Source organism: Strigops habroptila, chromosome 3 (genome assembly GCF_004027225.2).
Source record: "Strigops habroptila isolate Jane chromosome 3, bStrHab1.2.pri, whole genome shotgun sequence".
Classification (NCBI taxonomy): domain Eukaryota; kingdom Metazoa; phylum Chordata; class Aves; order Psittaciformes; family Psittacidae; genus Strigops; species Strigops habroptila.
In genome coordinates, this window is record NC_044279.2 from 32,601,813 (window position 1) to 32,628,615 (window position 26,803).

The following is a 26,803-nucleotide window of genomic DNA, read 5'->3' on the forward strand; positions in this document are numbered from 1 at the left end:
ATTGACAGGTACTAGAGATCAATAAAAAGATGATATTTTTCTAAATAGCGAGATTTTTTCCCCCCTTTTGCCCTACATTTAATCTTTGACTCTTTTAATATGCAACAAGAGATACAATTTTTAAACATCAACGTAATCTTAGTACATTTAAAAATTATCACTTCCACCAGAAACTGGTCACCACCTTTATTCAATACCACTAAAATGCATGCATATTAAGGCAGGTAAATCAGAAAATCAGGTCTTAATTCATAAGCCCTTTCTCTACCTCAAAAAGGAGGGGAGCCTCCACCAATGTAAAAACAACAAACCCGGTGGTGTAATACTAGCATCAGCTTCACAACCTGATCATAGGGGATCTCCAACTATTTTAGCTATAAGCCGAACAACCAAGCTACAAGAACCAAGACATCGTTAATGTAAAACAGTAGTTATTACGAGGCTGGCATCACAAGATCAGAGTCCAATTCAGACATTTTGTACCTTGCTGCTGGGTAGTGTTACTGGAAGCATCAGCCTAATAGCCGGTTTATTCATAAGGCACGCACTAAAATGAAACAAACAGTAATTAAGTGCTGATGGTGACCTAGTTAGCTACACAAAGAGCTAGATCGTCCTGTCACTCATTACAGGTTCGCCGGAATCCGACAGGAACGGTCCCGTCCACCCGGGCTGCGCGGGCGGCCGAGAGCGGGGAGCAGCGCCTCTCGCCCAGGCAGCCCCGGGCTCCCGCGCCCGCCGCGCCCCGCGCCGCCGGCCGCTCCCCCGGCCCCCTGCCTCCGAAGATCTGGGATCCGCACGGGCTGGGCCCCGTGGAGCGGCAGAGCCGGCGCGGGTAGCGCCAAGGCCGCCTGCCTTCGAGTTCCCCTCCCCCGCTCCGGCAGCTCCGCACTGGGATAACGCAGCCTCTGACTCGCTCGCTGCTCGCGTCCCCCTTCACCTCCCTCTCTTCCCTCCCCCAACGCGCACACTTGATAGAAAGTCTCCTCTCGGCGGCGGGAGGGCGGTGAAATCCTTCGCTCTCCTCCCTCCGCTCTCTGTAACGCGAACGAGCCGCCGCCTTCTGTTCCTCAGCCTTGGCCAAGTCGGCGTTTTGTTGACAGGCTCTGCCGGGCACAAAATGGGGCTGCCGCTTCCACGGGCGCCGCCATTTTGTGAGGAGCCGCCGCGCTAAGCCGGAGCCGCAGCCGCAGCCTCAGTAGCGGCGGCCCCCGGCAGCCCGGGTGCGCCGGAGCGGCGGCCGGGGTCTGTGTAATGGTTGAATAAAGTGACCCCGTCTAGGGAATCCCCAGCTGACAGTTACGTAAGGGACCGTGCGCAATTGCTGCGCTTAGCATGGAAACCCACCTAGCCCTGCTACGCAATTTGCCTACCCTCCCCTCTGCCTCCCACTCCCCTCCACAGAGCACCCGGGCGAGGAAAGGGACTCACCTCCGCCGACTGCCCCTCGCGGAGGGAGACCCCCTGCTCTGAAGGAATTTTTAGGGCATGATTAAAAACCACCGCCCTCCTGCGAGGGAAGGTTTAGCTGTGTGTGTGTGCGTATGTATGTGTGTCTGAAAGAGCGATTTAGACCGTCAATCGCTTGTTTTAAACCTCTCTCGTTCATATTATCGTGGCTTTGGGACTCTTACCCATACTCTTGCAGAAATAGCAGAAACTCAAGAGTCTCACGGACAGGAGCTGCAGACCAGGATCTGCTGCAGGTCTAATTTTAGGGGGAGGGGGGCCTCTTAATGCTACAGTGAATAAGACACTCTTTTCTTACACTGGAATCTGCACACCACCACTCCATCCACACACAGAGAACTTTGAATACAGAGTATTAATATGAAACTGAGGGATTGCTCTTCCCCTCCCCCCAAAGTGTGAACCCAGGGCAAATCTTACCGAGCGTCTTACTAGATCTCATGTCTCTATGGCTATATTCAAGCTGAAACAGCACTCGAGTCAGAAGATTTTTTTTTTTTTTTGAGAAAAAACTATTTCTGAACTTAGTACACGGAGTAGAAATTATAGTTTTTCTTCTTTAAGTGCTCACTTGAGGCCATAATGTGCCATTGATTTTAAAACACAGCTCCTTACTGACTTTAATGAGTTCAGCTTAAAAAAACCAACCCTAAGGGCCTGATCTGGCCTTGGATTTTGGCTATCGACTGTGAGGGGCAAATGTTCCTCCAGAGCGCCTGGAACCGGAGCAGGCGCTCACCTGCAGCTGTCTGTGTGCCAGGGAAGGACAAATGCCCGCCTGGGCCACCGCTAGCTTTGCCTGGGGAGCAAAGGTTCGACAGAAGGTGCCGCTCACCACACGGGCCTTTCTCTCTCCTGTTTACCCCAAGCGGCACTGTCTCCGTCATGGTTGTCGTGCAGGTCTTCTCCTGGGCTCCCCTGGGTGGAAAACATGTCAGGAGATGAGTGCTTACAAACACTGCACACACCACAGGCAGAGGGGAACGCGGCCTGCACTGCCCGTGCAGAGCGAGGGCCAAGGCCTTCCTCCTCCATTGGCTTTATGCTGTATGTCCTATTTATCTATATACAGGAACATATAGGCGCCTTAGACTGTGTACAGCAGTCCTAAAGCACTTTGATTACAGGCCACAGTATCTCTGAGGGAACGAAGGAAAAAAATAAACATTTATGAAGTGAGCCAGAGCGCAGGCCGCTGGTGGCAGACCTCTCCAGGCCACCCCTGCCCGGGAAAGCGCTCGCCATTCTCCTCTGGGGAGGTTTCCACACCTCACGTCCCGAAACGAGGGGTTCCCGCGCCCCCCCCCGGCCCAGCACGCGGCCCCGCCGTGCCATCCGGGGCGACTTCCTGCCCTTGGAAACACCTCAGGCCCGGGGACACGGAAAGTTTTCCAAAAGTCCAAATCCGCCAGTGCCCCCTTCAGTTGTTGTTTTCTCTCCCCTTGAACTCAGGGCGTTGGGCTTAGTCCAATTAAAAAATTCGGCCCCGCTTTCCAAATCCACCTTTCCTGCCCTCCCCCCGACGGCCCCCCCCCACCGCCGCCAGCCAACGGAGAGAGGCCGATCGGTGCGAGCCTGGCGAGGGAGGGCCCTTTCCCCGGCCCCGAGCCCCGGAACAACCGGTAGTAGTCGTTTTTTTCCTCCCCTCTTCTCCTTCTCCGTCGCCTCTTTCCGCCCGGCTTTGTGTGAAGTTTGCGGCACATTGCAGATGAGCCCTTAGCGGCGAGAGGAGCCTATTGTTCCCCGCCAGGAACTGCTTGCTGGGGCTGCGCTGGCTTTTGCCTTTAGAGCTGCCTTGTGCAGTACCGGGAGTGGCCTCCGGGGTCCGCTGTGTTGCGCTCTCGTCCAGGCAGAAGCACGGCGGCCTCAGATCTTTTTGTCTGAGAGAGAAGAGAAGTGAATCCCGCTGCCGCCGCCACCGCCGCCGCCGCCGCTGCCGTAGCTGTACAGTGTGTGTGTGAGAGAGAGCGAGCGAGCGAGGGAGCGAGCGAGCGAGGGAGGGAGAGGGAGATCGCATGGAGCCGCGGCTGTAACACACACACACTGTCAATACCTCACTCCGGCTCCCCCCCCACCCCACCACAACAGTAACCCAATTCATTGTGTGATCCAGCAGCACCATGTTGAGTCTCATGTGCAGGCTGGATCGGTTGGGTTTGTGGTGCTGAGAGAGGCAGCAGCAGCGGGAGGAGGAATTACTGAGAGGTGCCCCTCTCCCTCCCTGCCTCTTTGGCTGTGTGTTGTGTGGAGACAGGACTCGCAATTACCACACTCTCTGGGCTCCCTTATTCCTTTTAAACTTTTTTTTAAGCAAGCCCCTCTCCATGGCTGATCCCCGGCCGAGCACGGGCACCTGGGTCTCTTAAAGACAAGGAGGAGCCGCGGATTGTTGTTGTTGTCGGCCGTTTTTTTTTTTTTTTTAAATTGGATTTTTTTTTTTTTTTTACGAGAACCTTTTTTATTACAAAAATGGCAAATTCGACGGGTAAAAACCACGCAGACCAGCGGAGAAAGGGACTCGCTTTCCTGGACGAGCTGCGGCAGTTTCACCACAGCAGAGGGTGAGGAAAATGGGGAGATGGAACGGGAGGGGGGGAGGCTTTTAAACCGACCAGATCCAACTTCCAGCCCCTTCCCTGAAGGACACGGCAGCCCCAGCGAGGGGAGAAAAGGGGGCAGAGCTGACAAGTTGTGGTGTTTTGTGTGTATCTCCTCTGGCAGGTCTCCTTTTAAGAAGATCCCCGTGGTGGGTGGGAAGGAGCTGGATCTTCACGCTCTCTACACCAGAGTCACCACTTTAGGCGGATTTGGGAAGGTGAGTGGAAGTTTTAATTTGGGTTTCCCTCCCACTAACCTCTTCCTAAAAGTCTTCTCTGACCCCCGGGGGCGGCGGGGGGAGCCGGGGTGGCCGGGAACCGTCCTATTTAAAGCCGGTTAGAGAAGGTGGGGGGTGGAAGAAGGAAGCGAGCAGATAGGCAGGTTGGTGGCTTGGCCTTGTCGGCGGAGCGATGAAGGGGGATCCGGGGGTACGCGCACACCCCGCTCCTGACTCCGCCGGAGCCCCTCGCCCCTGCCCCCCTTCCCCGGGAGGAGGCGGTGGGGGAACAGAGGGCTTCGGTCGGCGAGAGGCAGTTTCTTTCGCTTGTGGTGGCAGCTCTGTGTGTTTCTCTCTCTCTCTCACAGAGGGAGAGGCAGAGAGGAGAGAGTCTGAGTGCAGTTTTAGTGCAACTCAAAATTAGCGGGCATGTTTAACATCGATAATCGGCACGGAGCATGGGCTAGGAAACGATCCTCGCAGCCGGGGGGGGCCGGGCGCTGCCCTCCGAGCCCTTCCCGGGGAAAAATAACAAAAGGGGCACCCAAGACGGTGTGTAATCAAATAGCCATCTTTAGGCTTCAAGGCTAGGGACAGAAATGTAGGCCTCAAAAGAAAGGCCTGCCTGTGTGTGTGTTTGTGTGCTGGGGGGACCCCCCGGGCCGGCTCCCCCGCGCCCCGCGGGCCAGGGGGCGCCCCCGCCACCGCTTCCCCGCAGCATTTTAAACTTCTTCGGGTTTTTAACGGACCGCGGCAGGATTTAAAAGGGGGCGACAGAGGGACTCCCGATTGGTTATTGTCCAGGCAGTAAAAACACAAACAAACAAACCCCAAAACAATACGAACCCTCCCGGCCGCCTCCCCACCCCCCCCCGGAAAAAAAATGCATATATTAAAAAAATAAATACAGCAAAATACCGCTGAGAAACGGGATTATTCCCGAAGGGGAAGCACCACCGACTGTCAGTAAAATATATAGTCTTAATTCCCATATACATTCCTGTTTATTTCTTTTTATATTTTTATCTATTTGCTTCATGGCAGCTTGTGGGTTTTTTGTGATGTTCTCTGTCAACGACGTGTTTATGTGTACGTTGTGTATCTCGGCCTGTGTGTGTTGTTTTTGACAGGTATCAGAGAAGAATCAGTGGGGAGAAATTGTAGAGGAGTTTAACTTTCCCAGAAGTTGTTCTAACGCTGCCTTCGCTTTAAAACAGTATTACTTGCGGTGAGTGCTATCAAGCTGTTGCAGTAGTATTTTTGAGTGTGGGATTATATTTGGGTTTCAGTGTTTGCAATAATAAAAATACCCCTGCTCTTTAAAAATGGTATAAAATAAAGCAGAAAGAACTTGTAATTCCTTACTGGTCTGGTGCAGTGATCAGTTAAAGGTAATTCTGTTTTGTAGTTATTTTTATTTTGTATTCTACATCTGCAAGCCTTAAACTTTGAAGGGATCCCAAGTATATAAACAGTATATATGTCAGAGCCATTTTTATTGATTATTTTGGAACGACGGTACTGAAGGACTGTTACTGAGATCATGCTATTGTAGTTGCAGAAACTTAGCTTAATTTTTGGAGCACTGAAATGTGTTGATACATGTAAACTTGTTTACTGCTCAGTGGGGTCAGACATTGAATGAAAATGCATCTACAGGAAGGTAGACTGCTTTGGAGAAATTATATTGTTATCAATTACTAGCAGCATACATTATATTTTAGAGTACAAAGAGCTAACTGATTTTTCTGTTACTTGAAAAATAATAGATTTTTGTAGTTTTTTAAAAATAAGATTCCATTCCTTGAAATTGTACAGGTTGTTTTGTGATGCAGATTATTTTTTAATGTAGCATGGAGTTCATATTGAATATTTTAAATTGCTGTGTGTGCTGCTGTTCAGTTACTAGATGGCCTTTTTTAAAAAAAAAATTAACTTTTGCTGATTATTCTTTGTGTGAAAGATTTTAAAAATTATTGTGTATATAGGGTTTTAGATGCTATATATAGACAATTATATTTCATTTAGAATAAAGTTTTATGTACATTGGTTAAGGAATGTAATTTTCTATTTCTGAATTATATAAACGATATTTTTCATTGCAATTAATGATAATATAGATGTGCAGTATGTACAAAAGATGTGTGGGCTTTTGGTGATCTGTTTTGGTGATCTGAGTACACACAAGCTTTATCTGTCTCTAGTTTGGCCTTCTGAATTAGGAAATGCAGTAATTGTACAGGTGCACTTTCTATTGGTTGTCCTAGATTGACTTCCAGCTTGAAGCTGTAGAGTTCATAGCACAGAGGAGCAGTTATTAAGTTACAGTGATGTCTGGAAAACCTTAGTCAGATATCTGTAGTTACTGAATTTTTCTTTTTTTGGTGCTGATAGATGATTGCTTTAAGATTCAGACGAAGAAAAGAAATTACCATTGTTAATAGCTTTAGTAAAGTTTATGATTGGTAGCAGGCCTTGGAATGAAGTGGGAAGCTCCACTTTAGGATGTCCTTCTCTGCCTTTTTTTTTTTTTTTTTTTTTTTTTCCTTTTCTTTTTTTAACTCTACTACATAGCACTGAAGTACTGGGATAAGTGTTGCTGAAGATTTGTCAGATCATAGAAAGCAGGTTTTTGCTTTTTGAGTTTTTCTGTTGGGCCATGTAGTCTATTAGTTGACTAGATTTTACGTATAATTTGCAAAGTGATAGTTTTTTGGGGTTTTACCTTTTCCTTTGTATTTCCATATTTTATAAGTGCTTGAATGGCCTAACTTTTTGCAGTAGAAGGTTGTATGTCATTTGTATTTTCATCTGTATTTTGAAGGCATTTATGTGCTGTGACAGTTAACACAATTAATTTAGCTTTCTAATGACTATTAATTTTTAATAGGAGACTATTTTTTAATTTAGAATCAGACATACAAAAATGTTATTAGCATGCTGGTACTGACATAATTTAAAATACAGTTGCTGCAAATATGTAAAAATGATAACATACGAATAATTGAAAGGTTTTTTATTTACTTGGAATTTAGAAGAGAAAGTTGATAAACAATTAAGATGAAGAATCTTTTAAAATGTCTTTTATTGTAATCTTTGTGATTTACTTAAGCCATTCTGAGATAACCTGTCAAGAGTGTTGGGGTTGATTGGGTTTTAGTGTTTGTTTTCTTTTTTGGTTTGGTTCTTATTTTTTTATTTTTTTGAAGTTACTGCTTTACTCACTGTTGCTTCTCACATAATGTAAGTTTGATGTGAACTGTTACCCAGCTGAGTTCACCTCCTTTCATGTGCAGTAATAAGACTCTGAATATACACATGTATCACTCCTAGGTTAGTGTTTGTTTGGCTTTAACCTAGAAGGGTTTTTTGGGGGGGGGAGAATGTGGTTATAGGGAAAGAAAAAATGCTGTAATGGTAAATTTGTAAAAAGGGTCTTGTTTATCTGTGTTGAAGAACATAACCTGAGGTTTCTTATAGGGTGAGATTTTCATGAACTGCTGAGCAATTACCCTTGGGGGGAAAAAAAAAAAACCAAACACTCCTCTTGAGTCTCAAGAACGGCTATAATTTTGGCCTCTGTATTGTAATGACTTTGCAAACAAAGCCAAACAAACTGAGGCCTACCAACTTTTATATAATTTTTTTATCCAATTGTATGTTGGGTGTCCTGTGAAGTGAGGGATCTGCATGGCAGATGGGACCCTGTTGAATTCAGAGGGATTCAGTGGTCTGTACCTACATGAATACGTTTGCAGATTTGGATTTGTGATGGTTTGTGATGTAAGTTGCTTCTTTCTATGAAACATCTGGCATGCCATGTTCACTGAGATAAGATCTCAAGCTGCATGGACTACTTGCTCGTTTTGCTGTGTTATCCCTAAGAATGCTGTCATTTTGACTTCAAATTCCTATGTAAATTATTTAGAAAGTTGAATTATTTGTGTGATGTCAGTAGTCCTGTTGGCTTGATCAAACTGAATGTTTTGCAGGACAAGCATCAGGTTATGGTTTTTGTAGGCAGTGTGAAGTGTGTCTTTTTTGTTTAAAGAACTTTTTTCATTTTGACTGTTGTGGAATTTTGCTGTGTGTCTTTGGGAATGTATGTTAGGCTTCATTAAAGGTGTGAATTGTTTAAACTTCTGATAGAATTCTGATAGGCTTTATGATAGGTGATATTTGAATACATGATAGCCAATCCTGTCTACCCCTTCTCCCTTGCACTGCCCCCTCTTTTCTCTCACTGGAAAAAGTTATTTATAATAGGGAAAGTCTGAACCGTTCAGACTTTGTGCCTGTGTTGCTTTGAGCTGTCTGACAGGTGAAGTAATTTATGTACTGTGGTTCTTAGTGAGCAGTCAAAAGCCACAGTGCCGATAACCATTGATAGACTGTACTTGTTAATGTGGTTCTGTAAGTCTCTACAGCATCAGAGAATGTAATTCTCTTGGATGTAGTGCAAATTAGATGTTTCATCTCAATTGAGGTGAATTAGTAAAGCATTTTCTAAATGCTTCTCTAAAGATTATTTTATAATGTTAATGAAAATATTTTAATATGGGGTAATAAATGTAAACATCAGTAATGTGAGCATGCTTTTACATTTTTGTTAGTTGGTAAACGTGCAGTAGGTGAAAAGAAAGTTAACATGAAATATAGCCTGGTTTTTATGTTAATGGTTGATTAGGTTACAATCCTGCAAAGAATTGGGCTTATGTGACCTCATATGTTAGTGTAAGGTTCTGCTGGTTTTCATGTGAGCGTAAGCGGTACATTTATTTCTGTTGTGGGTCTTAATCTGTTCTTGGTGAGTGAGAGACCTTGTAAACTGAATGTGTAAATAAAGTATGCCTAACTGGATTAAAAATCAGTTTGTTTTTAAAAGGTATTTGTCTGCAGGAAGAGAAATTATGTGAAAGGACTAAGTGTAAGGTAAAGTAAGTTGAAGTCTCAGTTCTGCAGAGAGTATCTGAAAGGCAGGAAGCAGGTATATATTGTAAGCTTCTGGTAAAGGCAGCAGAAGTGAGTGAGTTAAAGGTGAATAAGAATTTGCTGTTGTAAATATTGAACAGGTAAGGGGAAGTCAAAGAGAGAGGAAGGAGGTCAGCTCATAAATGAGAAGTTGCATAAAGTTATAAACGCAAGCCATTATGCTGAATTTCCTGAAATTCCATATATAGTAGAATGAAAAAGTGTGAGCAGTTAAGAATCAGAATCATGCAAAATAGTTACTGACAACAAAAGAGGGAGTTCTTGAAAGATCTGAAGATATTTGAAAGTAATTTGATCTCCAAGATGCCACTAAGAAATTGAATAATAGTACTAATTCCTTACAAAAAAAAAGGGGGGGGGTTAGGGGTTTGGAGCAGGAGCTGAAGAACTAGATAAATTTATTTCTGTTTAGATAAATTTAAGAGATTGTGTTCCTAGTAAAATAATGACAGAAATACTAGGGAAACAATAATAAGCAGCCTGGAATTTTCGAAGCAAAATTACTTCAAAAGAGTTTTCTTTGTTGTTCTTGCTCAGTGTTTAAAATTAGGATCTAATACTGCAACAGCATCTGCACACAGATCAGTGAGTACAGGACTGGCTTGCTTGACAGATCCGATTGCAGGTTCAAGGCTCCAGTGGATGAAGAGAAAGTTGTAGCTGTAGTAATATTGTGCATGTTTTCTAAAATTCAAATACCTCTCAAAATCTCTCGTTAACAAATTATTTACGTATGTGGATAGACATCTGAATGAAAAATTCGTTGAGGGACCATAAACAAAAATAGAGCAAAGTATAAAGAATAGACTTGGTGAGTCACAGCAGTTTTAGGTGCTAAAAGAGTAGCACCAGTGCTTACATATGCATGTAATAATACAAGTTTCACCGTTTTAGGCATATTTAATGTCTGGATTGATGAACTTTAAGAGCAGGTGAATAGTAGAGTTGTGACATTAGCAGACATTGGTAGTGGGAAGAGTTAAACACAAGTCAGGGCAGAAAAGGTTATCTAAAGAAATGACGTACATTGTTGGAAAATACAAATGAAATTTAGTTTGGAAAACGCAAGCTAAAACAGTTGAGGGACAGTAATCCAAAACAGGTATTCATTGTGAGGGAATAACCTGGAAAACAGTATTGCTGAAAAAGGGTTAGGAGTGATACCATGGGCCTGATAATCGTGTCAGTTGTGTGCACCCAACTCCCTTTCGTATGAAAGGGATTTGTGCATGCTTCTGAAAGGAAGAACAGGCCCCAGTTTGCAATATGATATACAAACTTCGTAAAAATCAGAACAAGTTTAGGTTGCATCCACAGAGGCACTGAACAAGTGGGAGATGAGGTCTTGTGAGAGATTGTGTGACTGTATTTGGAGTACTGTTCTACTTTCAGAAAGCCTTAGCAACAGGTGGGGCAACTTAACAGAAGCTTAGAGAAGAGCAGCAAGATGTTAAGAAGGCTGAAGGGACTAATTGATTAAAAAAAAAAAAAAGATTTGAGAAATAAGTATGTTTTGCTTGCCTGAATGAACATTTTAGGAGAGAAGGGGAAATGATATCTTACAAGCATTTTGAAGGGCCCAATATTTAAAAGGGAGAGAGTTTTAAATAAGAGGCTGCGTGAATGTGTAAGCTGAGGGTGAAAATTCAGAGCAGACAGCAGCACAAAAAGCCTCAAGATACACCTGCATACCTTCTGAATAGTATGCCAGGTGGAGAAGGGGGGACACCCACACCGTGGGTCATTCAGAACTAGCCTGGTCAGGACATTAATACATGTGCAACAGGTAATGAGCCCAAGAAATGGCAGAGAAAGGGACCAGATGACCTTACAGGTTTTGTCCAGCCCTGAATAAGGCTATAACGAAGGCTTTCATCTTGCATAGCTACAGACTTCTGTTGCAGTGCTACAGAATTTACCTGTGGAATCTGTTACACTTAATTTTTGTCACGAATCCTGCAGTCATTGGCAAGACAGGAAACAAATAGATGGATGACATTTTTATTATTTCTTTTTAAAATTATCCCTCCCCCCCCAACATAAGAACTGTAATCTGTGTTTCAGTTGGATGTCTGAGCCCTTGCTTTGAAGTCTGAAGAAAATTTTTTCCATAGTTGGAGGGGGAATTTTTATTTGTACTGTAATAATACGGTCCACATACAGTCAAGACTAGTTACTGTTCATGCTACAAAGCTTTATTTAGGGAAGTTAAATATGTTGTTAAAATCTTAGAATGTCTCTCAGTAGAAGTTACTTATTAGCATGGATGTTAGAGTTGCTGGGAATCTGCTTAGAAGAAAATAGAACTTTCACAATACAGTTTGCATAAGGCCTCTTCTGAGGAGAGCAAGCAGCAGGTGAAAGGAAACATAACTACCTTAAAATTGCTCTTTCTTACAGTTATGTTGTGGTAGTAGTCACTATGCAGATGAGTTTGGCCTCTACCAAAGTTTTTGAGCTTTTCCTTCAGAACTCCTCTTTACTACTGAAAAATGTTGTGAAAAATCAGTGTGATGAATGTTAACGTATTTTCTCTTCCTGGTTATTTTCTTGCAAGCTTTTTGTTAGAAATGACTTAAATCACTGCTGCTAAACTGAAATATATTGGTTTCTTTGGGGAGGGGTGAATGTTTTTCAGTTTTAATACAGAATTCTGGTTGTTTAACTTGAAAGCTTAGCTAGACAGATGTGAGAACTAATAAACTACAAAGAGCAAGTTTCAGGCAACACTGTAATAACTGTGGTGACTTACAGGCTGTACTGAATCTTCTAATAATTGGTGGAAATTTATGTTGTGATCATTTTCTAATATGTAACTGAAACAGTATCAAAATTAATTTATGCTTTAAAATTAATAGCTGTGGTAACATCTTAGGTTTGAATAAACTGTAAGCGTCTTACAAGAAGATCAAGAGTGCATGTGGAATGCAAGGATATTGCTTCTTTCCTTGCAAAGTGGAGTAAGCCTGGGCTAAGAAAAGGGTGTTTTGATTATTTTAGAGCTAGTAGGCTTTCATTACTTTGCTTATTTGCAGTCAAATCTCGATAGAAAAGACTTCCATACTTTTTTTTTTCCTTTTCTAACTCCTTCCACACTTTCGCAAGTAATGAAAGAGGAAAGTATAATTTGAAATAGAAAAGTATAATTTGTTAATTTTTAGAGGTGAGGTACTAGAGGTACTGAGAGGTTCAGATTGTTGCTTTTATGGTGCATGGCAAGTAGGAATGAGATCCAAATACAGTAAAGGTACCTTTTATTTTGTCTTTTTTAATTTCTTATTCCTGAGCCTTAGTTAAACCATCCATAAAAGGGGGCTACTGTTATTTACTGTCTTAAAATTCCTCCTTAAGCAATAGCTGAGGAAGCACGGTTTGAAAAATAAAACAGGATAATGTTATGTTCTGTGAATTGGAAAGCTGAACACTGGGTATGTAACAGATCATGAGAATGGGTTGTCTGTAGTTTGTTTTGCTATGTTTTGTTTTAAAATGCTAGTTTAGAGTGTCAGAGTGGTGTCTTGCACCTTAAATGGGACTACTTGGAGTAACTGTAGTACCTGTCCACTTTATTAGAAGACACATAGTTCATAGAGGGAATTGGGTATAGGCCAGAGATCACATCACATCGTCTTGTTTCTGGTTACCTGTCTGATACGTATTTACTCTTTGGCCTTAGTTAAATCATTTGCCATCTTTTTATTCATATTTATAAAGTGCGTATACTGTTGTTTGTTTACCTGTCTCACAGGGAAGTGTGAGACTGTATGCTCTTTAATGCAGGGATTGTGTCTCTTCATACTTCTGTGTCATATCTTAAATATTTGAAAATTAATATAAATAAGGAATATATGAGGAGAATAAAAGTATTCATAAGCTTGTTCGCCCTCTGCAGTGTTGAGAAGCAAAAAATATAGCACAGATGAGGGGAAGAACAATCTTTATTCCCGAGGGAATAAATAAACTTGGGATACCTAAGCAGAGAAATATTGGAACGGTTGAAAGAAAGAAGCTTATCTTAAGGAAGGATAATAAAACAGCAAGATGGTACCCAGAATAGTGAGCTTAGGCTTTGCCTGAGGTACTAGATTAGTGAGCTAGGTATCAGATCTAAAATACAGTCTCCTTGGAGGAACAAGTTCAAGTCTAAGCAGACCTGAATTACATTTTCAGCAATAAGGTAGTGACACTGAGTTCTCTACGTTTTGTTTTCCTATCTTTAAGCTGAATGTGCATGCATTTAACTCCAGCTACATTGTAGCAAGCCAGCTATGCTGCAAGAGGGATTGCATACTATTATAATAGAGCAGAGTTCTGTTGAGTGATGCACTGGAGCATGTTTGTCTGCAAGAACGAACTGTGTTCATACCATTTTCCTTTTTTATTGGTGTGGGAGGAGCAACTGTTCAGATTAGTAGTCTTCCAGAATAATTTACAAGTGTTACTTATCAATCCGTAGCTGCCTAAAATACATAAAAATCCTGTAAAGTAAGGCTATCATTCTGTTGCAGAGAGGTTTCTCTCACAACATTTGCTGGACTTTTCATGTTTGTTTGCTGCAGTTTGGATGGGTCATACTTAAGGCTGCATGCATTTCTCCATTGTTACGTGCTGTGACGTCTGCTGGTTGGCCTCTGCCTCCCAGTCCAAAGGTTGCTGTGCTGCCATGATAATCCGCATGTAGAGATTCTCAGCTCTGTAAATCACTAAATCATGTGACTAACTTGGAGTAGGTCTGTTGAAGTTCTTTCAAGTGCTGTAACAACCTGTGTTACTGGGACGTAATGTGTTGGGGTAGCTTTTTGTTTGGGATACATCCCAGGGGCTTAATTAATCTAAATGAAAATAATTTAGGGGTAAATCTGGCATGTTCTGAGTATTTTAACAATTATTATGGTGTAGGATAAGTGTAGACTCTCTGTGCATTTGTTTTTTAAGAAGTATATTTGTATTAAAAGGAAACTTGCGGAAATAAGCTTGCGAACAGTTCTTCCCTTACATGGTTATTTTCCTCAGGAGTACCTGGGTTTTAGTGACCTCAATTAAATTATGTAGAACTCAGGCAATTTCCAGGTAAACAGTGCCATGTCACAGAATTCACATATGTGCTATGTAATTTTGGAGGGGATAGTAGAGCTTTGGAACACTGGAGGTTAGAGAGCTGTTTCTTGGACACTTTTCGCCCCCCAATACCATTTATGAAAACCTAGGAAAATTCACATTTCTGACAGTATATGTGCATATAATGGTACAGTTGCACAGTAAATACCTGGAAATAAAAACCCAAAACACCAGGAATGACCTCATTTAAGTGTGAATGTGCAACCTTAACTTTGTCTCTGGAGAGTATTCTTCATAATAGAACCTTGTGCTCTCTGTGGGATATGGGAATAAATTCCATGGCAGTATTAATCTTCTGTATTGCTGTGAGATACCGTTCTCCCCCAACCTCCCAATATATAGACAGATAGTTCTGACTCACTGTTCAACGTGGTAATTGATTAATCTCCTTATTAGTTATTTTGAAGGAGGTTTTTGGTGTGCTTTCTGGGCATCTTTGCCCCACTGACTTGGCTTCCATGGTGTTACCTGCGTGGGCCAATTCAGAAATCCTTTCCTTTGCTTGTGGGCTGAGGGGGTTTTGCTGTTGTGATGCTGCTTACCCTGGCTGCCTAGCTCACAGGTCTTTTTGTCTCATTCTCTGCTAATCATCATTTTGTCAATCTCCGACTGCAGGCTGAAATTCATCTTCCCTTCCTTGACCCCTTGATGTCTGTACCCATTGACTGCACGTGGCATATTTACCGTAATCAAATTAATTCCTGATTGTAAAATTGAAGGAAAGAAAAGGTGTATGCAGGTAAAAGGGCAAGAGGACAAAGCACTAAGTGTCAGGTGCCTAGCAACAGTAAAATACTGACTTTTACAGCAAAACAATAATAGATTCCATGGTACCTGAAAAAAAAATTCTGCAGCTGTGGACATGCAGTATTCACAGGATTCATACAGATATCTAAAGGGTATTTCACACACCTGAAAAATGTGCTTTCAGGTACTCTGCAGACCCACTCAGGCATTGCAGCATTGGTGTGCATTTTGCTTGTTCTTCCAAGGTCATTTTTCTAACTCTAAGGTATAGAAATACATATTTATTTCCTTTTCTTAGTGAAATATTTGTTTCTGAGCACAATTACATGCAGAGGCTGACCCCTGTAGTGAATTACTGTGTTTAATTGGATTTGAAGACTATACAGCGTCGTAACTACCGTACAGCTTGGAATGCTTTCAGTAAGCATTTTTTTAACGCTTCAGACTAGTTTATTTCCTTCAAACTTAGCTAAACTTGTTATTCTGTTTAATGCCATGTGCTTCTCCATATGAAGTTATTAATTAGAAAGATGTTACGTTAGCGCATATGGAATCATAGTAAAAGCATAAAAGGTTAGAAAATCAAAATACTTGGTGACAATGACTTCATTGCATTTAGTATTGTTTTCTTACTGTAGTTAATATACTGTTATTACTGAAATAGTTATATTCCTAGAAAGGTGGGGTTTGTCACAGATGAATACAAGATTTTTTTTCTCTTTAAGTTTTTACATTACCAGTACATAAATCCCATTTTTCTGTAGTGGCTTTCATTCTCCTAATAAACAGTTTAATTATACTTTAAACAGAGTTAGTCCAGCTGTTGAAGAAAGTGCTTATTAAGATCAATGAAAAAAGCGACTTAATCTACTGTTCTACATGTAACTGTAAACAAACACACTTTAGCTTCCCTAAATGTACTGATATATTTCTGTATGGATATTTGTGTGTGATGCAGTTTAAAATTATGATTGTCGATAAGTTTATGTGCCTGATAGAAACCAAAACCACTCTGTTAGTTTTATGGCGACTTGGTACTTCGGTGGGTCTGCTGTAAGAGTTGTGTTTGTAGACTTTTAGCCATGTGGAATTCTCTCTAGATGTGCTTAGGGACAATATCATCCCTCTTCAGAGCTGGGCTAAAATCAGTGGCATCCTGTGTCAGTCCAGCAGTGTGCCTGATGTGTAAGAGCCAGACCATGTATATTAACACAGAATGTGTCTGCTTTAACGAGGAAAGAAACTAAAAAAGTGAAATCAACAAAGATATATTCAAAACTTAAGATACTGAAATGGGTGTAAACAGTGTTCATTTCTTTAGTTGTCTCCAGGAGGTCTTTGCATGTAAACAAAAGTTGCAGACTCAAGATTTGGTGGTTGTTTTCTTTTTAAAGAGTTTATGAAAGCAGCAGGATTTGTTTTTTGTAGGAGTAAATTAATTGAAGCTTGTGTTTTTGGGGAGAGGAGGAGGCCGCTTGGTGATCTAGCTAAGTAAGGAAAACAAAAGGCTGTTACCATTATTTCTTGTTTTCAGAAACTTGTAAAATAATTTGCTCTTTTTTTTTTTTTTGTTATTATTATTATTAGAATTTCACTAGTGTAGTAGGTTCTGCAATATTGCTGACTTCTGGTACTCAAAGTCAAAATAAGTATGATTCAAACCTTTTCTTATATTGTAGATATAATGATGGAAAGTCATGGTGAAGTAGATACAACATAAATATGATTGTTCACATACTGTGTAACACAGCAGCAATGTAAATGTATAGGACTATGGATCTGATTGCCTTAGTAGATGAAACTGTAAAGAGTGCACTGCACAGGATTCTGCTGTAGAAGGCCACCAGGTGGAAGTGACTCTCAGGGCTGTGTCTTTCCTCAGGGTTTTTTGATTCAGATGATATGTGTTTACTATGGTTTGCGGCTTCAGAGACTTCATATATTTCTCGATTTGGTAGCTGACCATGGGAAAGATGCACATCTCCAGGCAGTTGATTGATCCAAATGTGCAGCTTGGAGGCTCTAAGGTGCATGGGGACTGCTAGGTTGGTGGGCTGGTGGTAGAAAACACTTGTACTCTGAGTAGTCAGCTACCCAGCTGGAAAGGCACAATGCTAATTCTGCCTCCACTTGGGGCAAGCTGCTTCTCCTGTAGGCCAAAGAGAGAAGCAACAAGGGGTGTCTGGAGATATTTTAGTGAGTGGGGAGAAAAGATCCTTTGAGCACGGGTAGTCGAACTGCGAAGGGAAGGAATGTGAACATAGAGTGAGCCGGGTGCATTCATGCATTGGGTGAGGAGACAGGAATGTGGGAATGCTGGTGGGAGAGAACACTGGAAGGGCGGATGGGGTAGATACTGTAAGAAGGAAAAGGAAGGATTATGTAATCTAATGCTGATAAGTTAGTCTTCAGTCGCCAACTCCTCATTTAAATTGTCACTGGATATTAACTGACTTGTGGCCCGGATGCTTGGGTGCTGCTGAGTGAAGGCTGTCATTATTTGTAAAAGTGGTGAGTGGTCTCTGACTTGAATTGTACCATCTGCTTTCTACAGTGAAGTTCTGATTTACTGGTACAAAGCTTATAGTAGTTCTTCTGCATCTTTGCTTGCACTACCCAGTGCCTGCATGAACAGAATTACTTTCTGTTCTGTTAGTTTATATTTTTCATTAACACTGAATTTACCATTTTCGTTTTGATTTAAAAAATCTGTCATCATCACAATTACTGTTACTTTTATCCCTATATTAGAATATCATAAGCGCACACAATTGCATATAATCAAATAAAGGATTTTATCTCTTCCTTAAATAGCTTGCAGGGAGAAAGGTCTCATCTTGGGAAGTATTTCTTCATGGGCATTACTGCACTTCAGAAGGCTAAGAAGGATACAATTGTGGAACAGTCAAGGTTTCTTCAAATGCTCCTGTAACTGAGAAAATTAGTAATGTTTATGAATATTTTGTATGCTCATTAGTTAAGAAATGCATAACTTTTATTACATATGTATATGTATATTTCATGTACAAGACTGGATGTCAGCTTAAGTTTGGGATGGGTTGCATGGACTTTCTCTCCCACTTCTAATACTACATATATGCTAAGAATGAATTTTCAAAGGAGAGGAAAAGATGTAGTGGAATAAACATTCAAGAATCCTAAGAATTCTTTTTTTATACCTACAAACACAAAGATTTAGAAACCAGGTTTGGATCTTAAAGGTGGAAGTAGGTGCAAAGTACTGGGCTTTTTTGACAGTTCTTGATCATATGTGCATACAAAACTTTTGCTTGTCCTAGGCCTTAGGCTTGTGTAATTTGGAAAGAACTTTTTAAACTCAGCCTGCTGTAAGCAGAGTGTATAGAAAGGCTGTTGCTTAAAACACCAAGTTATGGCATGTAAGCTGTTCTGATCCAGAACAATTAGTGGGTAGAGAGCAGGTGAATCAGTCAAAATATGTGGACAAACTAATGTTTTTAAATGCAACTCTGCAATTTCTGCCATGCCATACTGTATTATACAGCTACATCATTTTTGTTTCTGCTATGATTGGGAAATTGCTTTTGCTATTAAATATTTATCTTTTTTTTTTTTAGTAGAAAATAATGTAAATTTGTGTTTAGCAATAGTGCCTTATTGCCACTTGTTTTTGAGCTGTGAGCCACACTGATGTCTCCAGAGAATAAAAGCAGCACATTATTTAAAAGGTGTACATATCTCCTTATCTCTGCTCTTGCTCTAAACTCAGTGCATAGAGAGGGTGGAAAAAGAGTGTAGGTCATAATTCTTGCTTGCATAGTACATCAGAAATTATTGCTGTTATCTTACATAGCAGCTTGTGGTATTCTTTTTCAAGCAGACAGACCTGCTGTCGCTTGAGTGGCTGCTGTGCTGCTGGTGTTGCCCCCCCAGTAGTGATATGAGCTCTGCTTTTAGGCATTTGGTGGTGGTGAGGGCTTGTTTTGTTTCGTTTTAATTGTAGAGATGTCCTTTAATGGAGACCTGCATCAGAATTCTACTGACTGCATTAGCTTTAGAGAGACAAGATAGCAGGTTCTAGTCTTGTATTGCCTAGTTCTGCTCTTGTTTATTTATTTGTTTTATTTTTAGTAGATCAAGCTTAGTAAGTTACTCATATTGCCTTCTGGTTAGTTTTCTGTAAGGAGAGGGGGGTTTGTTTGACTTCCATTTAAATTCTGGAGGTTTGTCATGCATACCAGGGAAGTCCCATTATAGAGTAAGCAGGAAGAACATAGAGAATATAATGAGGAAAGGACCTCCTACACATTTAGGCAAGTACTCTTTCTTGACACTTTCCCTTCCCCCCTCCTTTCCTTCCCCCCTCCTTTCCTTCCCCCTCCTTCCTTCCCCCCTCCTTTCCTTCCCCCCTCCTTTCCTTCCCCCCTCCTTTCCTTCCCCCCTCCTTTCCTTCCCCCTCCTTTCCTTCCCCCCTCCTTTCCTTCCCCCTCCTTTCCTTCCCCCCTCCTTTCCTTCCCCCTCCTTTCCTTCCCCCCTCCTTTCCTTCCCCCCTCCTTTCCTTCCCCCTCCTTTCCTTCCCCCTCCTTTCCTTCCCCCTCCTTTCCTTCCCCCTCCTTTCCTTCCCCCCCTCCTTTCCTTCTTCCCCCCTCCTTTCCTTCCCCCTTCCTTCCTTCCCCCCTCCTTTCCTTCCCCTCCTTTCTCCTTCCCCCCTCCTTTCCTTCCCCCCTCCTTTCCTTCCCCCCCTCTCCCACCTCCCCTCCTACCCCCCCGTATAGTTTACTAACAGTAGATCAAGTCTTATCACTTAGTGATTTTCAGGGCTGCTTGTCCTTTTTGGCAGTTATTACAGATGGAGATAAATAGGGCTTTGCTAGTGCTTAAACTGGAGCAGCAATTTAATGAGGAAGATCAAATTAGTAAAAACTTTATGAGGTCTCAGAGTAGTATGCATGTGGATACAAATGAGGAAGAGAGAAAGATCAGAGGATCCTGGTGAGTTTAAAATGGAGATACATGATGATGAAAGAGGTTGTTATTTTTGCGGTACTTTCAAGAAAGCTGAGTAGGGACATTTTGGCCAGGAGTAGTCCTAGAATGGGAAAGCTTTCACAGTCACAGGTTGTCATGTAGAATGTTTGTGTGAATATAGATTTATATGCAAAAAGTGTAATAATTGAGAGAATATTATGCATTGATGATCAAAGTAGGCAATGATAGGCAGATTACACTATGGAAAGTAAAATGGTAGGGTCATCAAAGAAGGATTCCAAAAGTTGTAAGTGCTGAGAGAGGTAGATTTGTGGAGTAGCATGAGTGCAAAAGAGACTGAATTATGCTTGAAAACATTTCCCTTGACCATGAGAAATTCTTGTGTAATCAAGACACATAATCAAAGAAAATTATGATACTAGCATGAGGATATTTGGTGAAAAGAGTACAAATAGCATACAGTTAATAATAATTACACAGGAGCTACATGGCTGATGATGAGCGATATAAACCCGACAGTTAAGAGAATGTAAGAAAGCAAGTGTAAAGTGCTGCTTTTAGGAAATTTTGTAACATTCCATCAGTAAGGGAACGAGAGAATCATTAGTACGGATTTGGACCTTTTGTCAGAGAGGGAGTGAAGAGACAGTTGAGAACAAAATACTGTTTAAATTAGATTCTGCCAAGGCTCAAATCCTTGATAGGTTGGTATCTCTTACAGTGGGAACAGAAATGCCTGAAAAGAAGATGAAAAGTTCCAGGAGCCATCTCGTAGGATATTTGAGGCATTATTTATGTAATGTTTTGTATTTATTTCCTTATAGCTAAGTTGTTTGGGTGGGTTGGTTGTTTTGTTTTGGGGTTTTCTTTGGTGTAGTTTTTAAAAAGTAATTCAAATGATACTAAAAAAAAAAGTGTCGGCAAACTGGTTGGAGTTTCTGTTCATTCTTTTTACTTTTAAGCTTTATTTTGCTGTTATGGACTTCTCTTAAATTTTCAGTGCTGATCAGTTCAAAGACCACAACTGTGGTACATGGCAATAAGCGAGCTCCTGCTACACAAGGCAAGAACCATCTTCCCTCAGAGGAAGGAAATCCCATGGAAGTATGTTTCTTGCAGGGATCATGCGAGTGAACAACAGTACTTGCTTGCTGGATGTGACTGATACTATTTCTTTACCTTTTTTCCCTTTGTATTTCAATCTTCATGCCTCTTTCTGAGCACTATGTACAAATTTTTATGTGGGTATTAATTGAGGGAGTCAAGATTACAGACTTCATTGAGAGAGAGAAAATAAATGTTGATGTGTGGAAATTAGATTATCTGTAGGACTGATTTTTCCCCTCTTTGTCTAAAAAAAAGTATGGCTTTTTATCAATAACACCTTATGTTATTGAGCAACTGGCACCTTTGTGACGTGAAGTGAGTTGATCTTCCAACTCTTTTTCACGTACTACATTAGTGCTTTCAGAATTTTTAAAACTGGTTCTCAGCTGTCAGCTGCTTCTTGGATATTCTCCTGTAGCACCCTGCTTTTCTTAATCAGGGTTGAAATGCAATCTGTGGGTGGAGTCACATTATATTGCATTTCCCAGTTGTGTTATACTTTGACCTGTAATGGTGAGGTTATCCAATGGAGAAACACAGTGCCTGAGTCTGAACTGATACAGTTATGTAACTAAAAGTTTTGAGAACTGCTACCACAAATGTTTCTCACTCTTTATGGTAGAACAGATGTATCTTTATCTTAGAAAAATTATTGCATATTCATACTCAGTAATGCAATGCAGTATCCCGTGGTTGGCAAGACTTTTTGGTAGGAACACCTTACAAAAGGTGTTGGTTGAAAGGCGTGTTATTTTCACGCTGCTGTAGTTCTTACCCTGAAGGTGGCAGGCTTTGTTTTCACTTAAAATACAAATGTTATTATAACAAATGTTGCTTGACCTGTTGGAGTTGTGTTTGCAGTTATAGCAGGTGTAATATTCATACCCAAGAAATTTTCTTACTTAAAGACTTTTTGGAAGGTTTCTTTAATGAAAGGGAAATGATGGGTAATGGAAGACTACTTTAGCAGTGGAGGAACTTCATTGTGGCTAGCTGGCAGTAGGTATTTGCATCTCTGAGCCTCCATCTTAGAAGTATGGATCCAAGAAATTTTTCTCACCAAGGTGCAGTTTCTCAGCTTGGAGTAGGAAGTTTTTAGTATGTCCTGTCTCATTTGTGTTAAACTGTTTTGGAAGTTTTAATTATATTAGAAACTTCTTTTGGTCAAGGTAGTGTTGTATTTTTGTGTTGATAAATTAAAATCTAAATTCTGGTGTCCTGATTAATCGCAGATACAGTTACCACTGAATTTTAAAGATACACATTGTGCTGCAATAATAAAAATATCTCTGAAGTGAATCATATATTTAAATGTATTATTATTTGCAGATTATGGTTAGCATAATAGAATTTTACAGTAGTAACAGGTTTGGTACTTGTATCACCAGTGAGTTGGTACTGTGATATTCTCTGTAAAATGGGTTGGAGGGAAAACATTCTCATTGGGCATTTCAAGAAACCCTTAAAGCTCTGGGGAAAAATTTTGACAATTCAGAACAACTTAATTTACCTACAATTAAAATAATCTGGTTTAAGCAAAAGTAATTTTCCTTTGTTCCAAAAATGTGAGAAGCAACTTACTTGAGGGACAATTTGTATAATTACTCTAAAAAGATAAGGATTCTTGTTCTGGGTTTTTGCTTTCATTATTCATGGTTTGTGGACAGAGGTAAGTTGCCTTACATTAACCTGGTAGAAAATCTGGTAGCAGTTCCTTAGCTCTTCCATCACAGGGATTTCAGATGTTTTTACTTTCCAGAACTACTTTTGGCGGTAGCAGAACTACTGCAAACTTGGCAAGGTCAAGGTCCTATAGTTAGAGAAGTGCCTTCCATTCATCCCACTGTTACATTCTGATTTGTCCTGCATTTTAGGTAGTTAAAATTGCCTTTCCCTTTTCTCTCTCCTTTATTTGCATTCTTCACGTTAATTGGACAGCATGTCAGAATGATAACTAAATCTGAATGGCACCTGTGCCACTGTCAAAGAGCAAGGAGTAACATATGCTGTAGCCACGATGGTACGTTTAAGTTCTCTTGGGGGCTCAGGAGTAGTGATGGTGGGGAAAGAACAGTTTTGGTTTTTCTGAAGACCTTCCTGTTTCTGAATTTTTTGCAGTTGTGCTGGTTCCCCTTTTTAAACACAGGAAACTGAACAAATACAGCCAGAAGTTTCCCATTTTTTGACAAAGGGGCAAGGAGGAAGTGGCTTCTATCTCCCTAACTCATCTTGTGATACCGAAGAGCTCATGACCCTTGTCTGGAATGATTACTTTTCTACTTCTTAAGCTCTAGGTACTATTGGGCTGTTTGGAAAAATTACGTAATGCATTGCTTTGTAGTTTTCCTTATTTCTTTTTAGGAACTGAGATGTAATAGGGGAGTTTTGTATTTGAAAACAAACCACCCGACCACCAACCCCCAAACCTACAGAATTTAGGAAATGTCAGAAATGCTTACCTGACTTGGAATTTAGCTGTTTTTCTTTAGATGACTCAAGGCTTCCCCCACAGTTCCTAGACATGCTCTGAGTTGATGCTGGATATGAAAAAAGGGGTAGAAATAGGGGCCCATTCATCTAATTTATTAGAAACTTTCAACAAGGTACCAAGAACAGCTGTTTTGCAGCATAATTTTGAGTAGCTTTAACAAGAATATTTTTGCCCACCATTTTTTCACGGGGATACAAAACTGTAAAATTCTTACTGAGGAAGAGTCTGGAAGGTAAAAAAAGTGGAAGTTTATCTACCTGTTATAAAACTGTTCAGCAGTATGTTGTCCAAGCACCATTAATTTACATGTGCTGTTGAAAAGGTGAAGTTATGTTTAAAAGACAGTACAAAAGACAAGTAGTTTTTTTTCTTTACTGTTTCTTTTTTTAAAAAGAATTTAAAAAACCAACCAAAACAAAAACCCCCAATAAGTACATGCTGGACACTTGGGCTTTTTCACAGAAGCACCGTTAGAAGTGCTGTGACATGGAAGAACATCTAATGCTTTCTAGAGACATTAGAGAAGAAAAAAAAAAAGAATGGAGGGAATATAGTTTGGGTATTTCTAAAGTGTGTTTTATAATAAGGAATATTTGCAGGAAAATAAAATCCTTGCTAGGGTTAGTCTGTTGCTTTTTTCTTATCTAATACTGCAATCCCTGATGATGGTGTCACACATGGTGCCTGTGCAGAGTATTACGATATGGTGATTTGGGATTATGTTTTCATATGAGGATAAGAATGATGGGAGTGTGTAATACATTTTCACGAAGCATTAGTATTGTGAGTTGATAACTTGTGGTTTAGAAGCAGCGTCACGTTGGAACCAGATATGGTGACTGAATAAGTTAGTCTCAGAAATCAGCATACTAGTTGTTAACTTCTCATAATTGAAAACAATATTAATAGACTGCTAAAGTGAAGCACAACAGCATCTACTTTATCTGTGTGGTCATTTCTTATATATGGCACTTTCAAAATGTAAGAGTTGTAATGTTTTGGGCAACACTGCATAGTACACACCAGTAAATAATTTTTAAATTATTTTCTGTACTTAGATAATGGAAATCACCTGATTTAAGGCCTCCTGATAAAACTTTTGTCTAAATAGTTAATCATTCAGGATACAGCAAATCAGGGAGGTTAGTTGTGGGTTTGGGGTTTTTTTTCTTTGCAAATGGAAAATGGGAAGGCAATAGTGGAAATGTATGACAGAGGAAATAAATGGAACTCACGTTTTCAGTAGAAAGTCCAGAAATATCTTCCTGTGTATTTGGGGAGGAATTGGTTCCATCGCATTTGCCTATAATGGAACAGAATAGACTGTGTGATTGTGTTTGGTATTAGTGTCAGATTATAGATAGGATGACAAATGCTGCTTGTATGTCATTTTATGCTTCTCTGGTAGTGAGGCCACACCTTTAAGACAGAGCATCCTTTAAACTTGAAACACCTGTAGAACTAGTTGTTCAATTATATTCAATTTCCAACACTGAAAGAAGTGTGGTTTTTCAGTGCCTTCCATTTCTCATGAGGCTGTGATGTGGTTTTGAGTACTGCAGGTGAGGGGAAAATAAGGAAGTTGTGCAGTTGTTGTTGTTGTGTTTGGTTTTGTCTTTTTTTTTTTTAATGATGTTTTATAGTTGCCTGTATGAGATGTAGTTAAAAGATGAAATCAAAGATGAGTATTGCTGATTTCATTTAAATGAGGACATTATTAAAAGGGGAAAATTAAGCTGTAGGAGACACAAACGTTAGTGGAAGTTACAGCATTTCTGCAGCATCTGTAAGTTAGTCTCTTTCAGTGAACATTTTATTATGGCATACGTCAGATTTAATGGAAGTTATGGCGAGTTACGGTAGTGATTCAGACAGATTCCTCTATTTTCTAACCATATTTAAAATTCCGATTCAATAAAGAGTATCTCAATTCAAAATACTAATAAGAAAAAAGCAGTTACTGAAGTGCCAGTTGCAAAAAATGGTATGTTGTATTAATAAGAAAATAACTGAATACAGAATTGCTAAAATAGCCATTTACCAATGACCACTGTAAACATTCAAGAAAAAAACATACATTGTATCTGAGAAGTTAACATTTATTTCTGTAGAGTTAAAATGAAACATTTATCTGATCTCTATAATGTTGTATGTATAAACATTAATGACTTTACTTTCTGCAAAGTGGTAGCCAAATTGAAAAAGCAACTTTGGAGTATATGGCTGGTAGAGGATTCATAGAATCATAGAATGGTTAGGGTTGGAAATGACCTTAAGATCATCCAGACTATGAAGATAGTCTTGGTTTTGGCCTCTAGATAGGTATCTCTGCTGTTCCCAAATCTGACAGATGAGGGGTGGACCAGTTCAAGTTTTGGACAGGTAAACTATTACACCATTTAGATCCTGAAGGGTACACTGCATGTAAGCTGAGCAGCATTATTATTTTGGAAGTTTCCATTTACATTTCAAACACTGGTGTTATGTTTGTATCCGTTATTTAAGGTTAGTTTACCTCATTTAATTTCACATTTTCTTAGAGCTAAAATAATAGCTAAATAAATGCCTTATTTGTACTTTCAGTATCAACCAAACTACAACCTGTTATAGTTTATTACTGTGTACATACATAACTCAGACTTTGTAGTTTTCAACAAGTTAAAGTCATTAGTTCCATCTGCCTTGGTATGTATAAAATGACATGTACATTGAGATACCTATCACTCTGTCTTCTGACATGTAGAATTATAATGGTAAATGTTTGCAATTTTGAACAGTACTGCAGGTTTCTGCCTTAGCACTTCAGCAGTGCTGGTGTAAATGTTTCCTAGCACCTCTTTTCATACATGTTGTGCTGTCTTCAAACTGCTCGGTCCTTTGCAGGGAGGTTAGTGAAGTTTCTGGGGTTTGAGCTGGGAATGCTGGGTATCCTGGCATTGAAGTAGCATGCCAGTTACAAAAACTTCTGCGTTTGTCATGTATTTGTAGATCAGTGTTTACAGCTCTCTTTTTAGGTATTTCAGCTTGCACATATGGTTGAATAAATAGTTTTGGAAGGATACTATCCAACAAATGCTTTCCTTAAAATAAAAAAT

The 26,803-nt window shown here is 40.4% G+C and overlaps 1 protein-coding gene across 2 annotated transcripts in view; it reads left to right on the forward strand.

Moving 5' to 3' along the window:
• The first annotated feature begins 3,048 nt into the window (after positions 1-3,048).
• ARID2 (AT-rich interaction domain 2) overlaps positions 3,049-26,803 on the forward strand; it is a 105,883-nt gene continuing 82,128 nt past the window's right edge. Inside the window, exons 1-4 of one of the 2 annotated variants that reach the window (XM_030479864.1) lie at positions 3,049-3,092; positions 3,921-4,031; positions 4,192-4,285; positions 5,416-5,513. In XM_030479864.1, coding sequence (XP_030335724.1) covers positions 3,940-4,031; positions 4,192-4,285; positions 5,416-5,513 — 284 coding nt within the window. In that variant the 5' untranslated portion in view covers positions 3,049-3,092; positions 3,921-3,939. Of the gene's footprint in view, positions 3,093-3,449; positions 4,032-4,191; positions 4,286-5,415; positions 5,514-26,803 lie in introns of those variants that run through there. The other variant, XM_030479863.1, reaches the window with a different exon arrangement.